The 6,486-nt window shown below is 37.7% G+C and overlaps 1 protein-coding gene across 1 annotated transcript; it reads left to right on the forward strand.

Annotated features, from left to right (window-relative positions):
* Positions 1-1,031: 1,031 nt before the first annotated feature.
* Positions 1,032-6,461, forward strand: cltrn (collectrin, amino acid transport regulator). The gene is made up of 6 exons (XM_020080794.2): positions 1,032-2,044; positions 2,495-2,553; positions 2,735-2,820; positions 2,988-3,104; positions 4,227-4,421; positions 4,512-6,461. Exons 1-6 carry the CDS (start codon positions 1,978-1,980, stop codon positions 4,642-4,644), a joined length of 657 nt encoding a protein of 218 aa, XP_019936353.1. The 5' UTR covers positions 1,032-1,977; the 3' UTR covers positions 4,645-6,461.
* The last annotated feature ends 25 nt before the right edge of the window (positions 6,462-6,486 follow it).

Consider the following 6,486-nt stretch of genomic DNA (forward strand, 5'->3'; position numbering starts at 1 on the left):
AAGCCTAAATGTCCGCTATCCGGAGCATAACAGCAGACTAAAAACATGAACTATCCCTTTAAGCTAAGTAGCTTTTAGCTTCTAGCATTATCAGTTGACAGTCATATGTACCTGCAGGGTTCATTTCAAATTATTATAACTTATAACAAGGTGGAGTTTTATAAGAAGAAGAAAAGTGACAGAGTCATCTAGAGATTTTGGCCCAAAATGATGTGAACATTTGTATGTTTTAAATCAGTCATTTCATCTTAAATTGGCACTAAAGTGATTTATCACTGCACTTTCATAAAGTTAAAAACTTTGCAAGAAACAAAATGAAATGTGAGATGTAAAATTAAAGCAGCAGTGACAGAGATATCCTGAGTGGAGTCCTTTGGCTCCAAAAACACTGGATCCTGCAGTTTCCGTAATCACATAAGAAATGTAAATTGGTGAAGGGCATGGAATCAGAAGAGTTGAATTGATTCCTGATTGGACTTCAGTCTTTTATGTTGTGTTTTAATTATTTAATTATTACAAAAATAATAATAATTGGTTTAAATGATCACTTTACTGTCTTGCTATGTTGTTGCATTTTACTTCCATCGCTTAAAAGCTGCAGCTCAGTGTTGTTTATGCTGTGTCAGGATGAGTGGTTGTTTTGTGCCATAAACTGCTGCGCAACAATGGAAAACACGTGCAGGTGCTTATGCTTGTGCAGCCACAGGACCTCTACTGCCACCATCTGTTCAGCAACCAGACCTGCAGTCAGTTGTATGATTGAAAATCAATGTATGTAAATTGGGGAAATGACTGGAAGACTCTTAAAAGAAAATCACCTACATTTAACCTGTCTCATCATTGTTTATTAAGATTTTTCTGCCCCTCTCTTTATGAATATTATTGCAACTGACCATATAAAAAGCGCTGGAGTAAGACTTTGAAGGGGAGTGGTTTCACTGGGATTGAGCTGTGTTGTAAACCTCAGTGAGTTATCGTCATATTGTTTCAGCATGGGTGTTGTCTGTTTTATAGGAAAACACTTATGACATTTTACAGGAGCATAAGATCGTTTATTGGAGGCCACAGTTTAATGTGCTTAGCCTTGGTGTGAATTCTAAACAGTAAATACCTTCTGGTGTCACGTGAAACCGAGACAAAGAGTAAACTTGACAGCAGACTTTGCTTCTGGCAGCCTGTTTCAGTAACTTAGTTTCTCATTAATGCCTGTGTCAGGCATCCCTCACTGCATGTGGTTGAATAATTCACTCAATTGCAAGCATCACTTTCAGGGCCGAATAGATGATTAACCCTCAATATACAGTATATCCAGGATAGGAGAAATCTTCAGTTTGTCTAATTATAGGTTTTCACCACTTTGCCTGCTGGGACATGTTTGTAAAAACAGAGAACTGTGCAGAGAGTGAACATAATGAGCTTACCAGAGTCTACCATGTATGCCAGATCAGGCTTTTGCCCTTCAAGGAATGCAATTATACCATGCTTATCTTAACTATTGACTTAACTATTGGTCACAGGGCTGTTTGATGTACCTGGCATTCTTCTTTTCATGCCACAAAAAAAGGTAAAATATGTTCAACCTAACATAAAGGTGCTGGTCATACTGAATGTCAAGGGAACAGACTGTACTGCACTGAATACAGTGCGGACGCAGACTGAGCCGCTGTGTTGTTCTCTGTCAGGTCTGCCTCTCTATCTGGCTTCTTGGAAGCTTGAACAAACAGTGGCACTTTGGCTGCAGCAGCTCCCACTGTACAGTTTCCATGGTGTGAGCTGAGGGCGAGCTGCCCCTCTGACAGCCATTTTTTCATTTCTTTTTTTATGTTGAGGTAAAACGGGTCAGTTCAGGTGTGTCCTGGCTTAACTATTAAACCAAGGCTCTATCCAGTGAAGTTCCTCTGCTCACCTCCTCAAACCACTCCACACTGAGACTTTACCTGCAGCATTTTACCGTTTGGCTTCTCATTTTCTGCAGAAATGTTGGAAAAGACCTTTTTCCTGCTCTGGTTTTCATCTGCTCTGGGTAAACAACTCTGTATACCTGGTAAGTGATCACAGAGGGACACTTTCCTATTTTTCCCTATATTAAAATGTTGTATTTTTATGTCTTTATCCCACATTGAATATTAGCAAATACAGACATTGTTGCTGTAAAAGCATCAGTCCACTTGTATTTCTGCAGTCAGTGTGGAATGCAGTTTGTAATCTCTTAACTGGAACAAAGATTGGACACATAACTCAAATGTTTACCTAACAATAGCTTTCACTGGACATCATTGAAATACATTCTCTATGACAGACTTTTCTAAAAACATATAAAGAAATCACTGCTGAGGCTTAGATGACGTGATGGTAAACAGTTCCTTTGGTTACACATATGGCAGCTCTATCAGGAAAACATAGACATACCGAAGCGTTACTCTTTTATTTAATTATATAAAGACATAAATTGATAGGACGTAGAGGATCATTTACATATTCTTTATCTTTATAGATGCTTCAGACGGTTACAAAGTTCGACTCAGCATCAACACTGCTCTGGGAGAGGAAGCTGTACGTATATTTTTAGATTTTCATCTCATAAATATCAGTTTGAAGGCTCACTAGATTAAAGGCTACTTCAAGGTATTGCCCTCATGAAAAGTACACTAAATATTATCCAGATTTCACTACTGATTTGAGGAAGACCCATCACCGTAATGTTGTTTACTGAAACCATGATCCATTGTTGCAGTATCCCTGGACTCAAAGTGAGATGTTCCTTTTTCGAGCCACTTTGGCCTTTGCCATGAGGAATCACATCAGTGGACAGGAATTCGAGTAAGTCAACATTTGTGTTCTTTCTTTTGCAGTTTGATTACAAAAAATATAAAAACCTTTTAACTATAGTATAATCGCTTTTCAACATAATGAAATCAGTGACTCACAGTTCATCACCATGTTTTGGACACTGACAAGCTTTTTATTGTCTTGTGGAACTTCACCAGAGTGTCGAACATTGTTGTGTGTGATGAGACTCCCAGAGTGTCCTTCTGGTTTGTGGTTACCTCACCACTGAACACTTCGGAACTTGTTGATAAAGAAAATGTGGAGGCGGCCGTCAGGTAATCACATGACACAGTGATACTGTCATTGTTTTAAACCCCTGTTTAAAATTGTTTGCTTTTTCTTACCCTCTTTATAGAGAAGTCAGATATCATATTAAACTCTAAGTCAGTTGTTCCATTTAATGTTTAGTTTTGGTGTAATATATTTATTTTTGGTGCAATAGTGATGTTGTCTTAATAGATGGGGGATTTTATCTCTATCGGTATAATATGTACTAAAAGTGCAACCATTTATTGAGTATTCATTTTTCCCCAATTTCTTTTGTTGGCAGTGACAAGATGATAACTAATCATTTTCAAAATAAATAGTGAATAATCTCTCACAAATGCAATTTCTTGAGCTGGTTGTGACCCAGAACAGATGAACATTTAAGTGGCTGGTGTAATATTAAAATAATAACATAAAATCATGCAAACCAGGTGGGATGTTAACAGCAAAATTAAAACAATCTAATGAACTAAGAGAGGACCTTTTAAAATGAATCTGTTATTTTATTGACATCAGTTAAAATTAGCCGCCAGTACCTCACACCAGGCAACGTTAGCTGCAAACTATATTGAACCAGGCAAAGGTACATTGTTTTAGTGTGTTTTAAATATAATATGAGTGTGTTGTTTTGCTAACAGAAGGTACAAGTTACTACAATTTGCTTATAGCAGGACAGATTAAGATTTAGTTCAGCATAAAACACTGACATAAGCAAGGATGTGTTGCGTATGAATCATATACTTGTAATTTTAATGAAGAAGATTGTGTGTTATGTGTTGTTGAATGTGTTGTTTTGTTGATAATGCTATCGTGTGTAAATATGTTGGTTTGCCAACATTTCAATGTCAATACTTTGATAACAACAGTAGAAAGTGGATGCATGTACATTTTGATTTAAAAGGACACGAGGGGTTTTATGAACTAGCACAGGTGCCATATATTTATATTGTACTGTGTTTCTCAAACACAGGTGGAATGGAGGTGGGGCTCAGGTTTTATTGTCTTATCTGTAATTGACGTTGAAAAAACCTTCAGCAAAACTTGGTGCACTTCCTGAATGTTAATCAGAAGTGTTTCTTGCTGACTGTTTATGTCCATTTTTATATCTGAACTCTGCCTGTGCTCATTAGACAGTCCAGGAATCGGATCAATAATGCCTTCCTGCTATCTGACAACACTCTGGAGTTTGTGGGCATCACTCCCACCCTAGCAGCACCCGTCAACCCTGACACCCCCCCATGGCTCATTGTGTTTGGGGTGGTCATGGGTGCCGTGGGTGCCGGCATCATCGTTGTGCTTGTGTCCTCTGTGGTCCAAAAGAAACGGTAGGCTGACATCTTCACATGCATTTTTTGTCTTTTTTCTTTTTATACATGGGATTTTTGATCAGTTGTGTTTCTGCCCTTTAATTTTAGCAAAAAGAGCGGGAAGACAGAAGACGAGGACATCGAAGAGGAGATACAGGCAAAAACAATGGAAAATGGTGCTGCAAGGGATGGTGTTTACAACTTGTCTTTCACAGATGATGAGCGATTCACACAGATGTAAAGTGCTTGGGTATAGAAAGTCTTCCATGTAAGCAATAAGAGGGGAAATGTTATCAAGCTGCTTTATGTGGATTATCAATAGATGCTTGCAGTTTGTGATCATAGTTATTGATAAGTTTCTAATGCACATGATTCATACTTTTTTAAAATTTCCTTTTTAAGGGCTCTATTGATGGTTATTTCTGCACTGTCAGAAAACAGAAACATGCACTATGCTTTCATTTTCCAAATGAATGTGTAAATGATTGATACATGTATTTTGTAAATATTTTGCATTAGCCTATGTCTGAGAACATTCTACACAACTAATCATTTACTGAACTGGACATTTATTGATTTGTTTAGCAAATAACTTTTCAGACAAAAACTCCTTTATAGCTCAACGGCCAAGCAATTGTACGACTGAGATGTATGGCACAAACAAAAATCTTGCCGTATGCAAAATTCCAGGGTTCAGATAAACATATCTAAATGTTTATCTCCTTAAGTGGGAAGGCTGTTGACTAGTTCTGTACTATATCTAACTTGCAAAATGTGACTGAATCAAATGACAGCCCAGAGGACATGTCAGTAAATCCTTCTGCTGTCTGTTTGTTTGCCATCAGACTCTTTCTTTTCCCAGATTACACAGTGACAGAGAAAATCCCTATAAACTCAGTGATGGGCTTAGCTGCAGCATTCGAGGCAGCGCTGGAGCTCTTTATCGTGATGGTTAGCAGAAGTGTTGCTCAACACAATTTACATATGGTTGTGACAGAACAGAGCAGCATCCTTTGAACACACAGATTTGTGTAATCAATGCATAATTCAAAATAAAAGTCCTGCATTGGGCCACTATATGTGACAACCTTTCTAGGTCTAACTATGGAATGAGAAAAAGTTCCTGGCACTCCCAAAATAGTTAAATAAAATAAAAATAATTAGAGCACCCTCCCTTCAGCAAGTACAAAGATAACCTTCCTGCTTTATTGTCATAGTGTCCCTTCACTTCTCCTCTAAAGAAAGACGTGTTCATAAGTATGAGCCATTAACTCTTAGGGAATCTCCTGTGGCAGCAACAATCTTTACAAACAACTTGTTTTCATGATTCTATAATAGCTATGGTCTTTTATCGAAAACTGAATTTCCATTTCCTGTGTAATTACATATATTTTGAAAATGTTCCAGCTGCTGTGCTGTGATCATTAAAAACCCTACACAGATACAGTGCATATATTGACCATAAGGTGGCACTATTGCACTGCCAACTTGCCTGATCACACACTGTTGTCTCCCTATCTCCCTGTCCTCTTGTTGGCACTATTTTTTGCGTGTGAACATTTGAATTTCAAACATATTGTAATTCACTCTTATTTTATTTTTGTCGAACTCTCTGAAGTGATAACAGTGTGTGAGTCCTTCACATTCCACAGTCTATATTTAGGTCATTGTTAAACAATTGTCTGATCCTGGTGTGTCTTCTCTAACATTTTGTGCTTTGATATTTCTGCAGTAGTTTGTGTTACGCTGGAGGACATCCACAATATCCTGACAAATTGCAGCGCGGTCAGGATTAGTTATCATTTGGCTCTTCATGTAATATTCCACTCCTCTTTCCTCTGCATTCTTTCTCTTGCCCGAGGAGTCCGGGCTTTTACAACTCATCTTTCTTGTCACGGAGCCAAAGATTTTCTGTCAAATTTAGCTTGTAAGCATTGCAATCTTAAAAGGCAGCTGATTAAGACCTAAATTCCCACTGTAGAGGAGAACAGAGCACGGGAAATAATTGCAGAAAGTCAAAATCATTTAATCATATTATTAAAAAATAATGTAATTATTTTTAATGACTCCTTCTTATATCTTC

The sequence above is a fragment of the Paralichthys olivaceus genome, chromosome 3, assembly GCF_024713975.1.
Source record: "Paralichthys olivaceus isolate ysfri-2021 chromosome 3, ASM2471397v2, whole genome shotgun sequence".
NCBI classification, from domain to species: Eukaryota; Metazoa; Chordata; class Actinopteri; order Pleuronectiformes; family Paralichthyidae; genus Paralichthys; species Paralichthys olivaceus.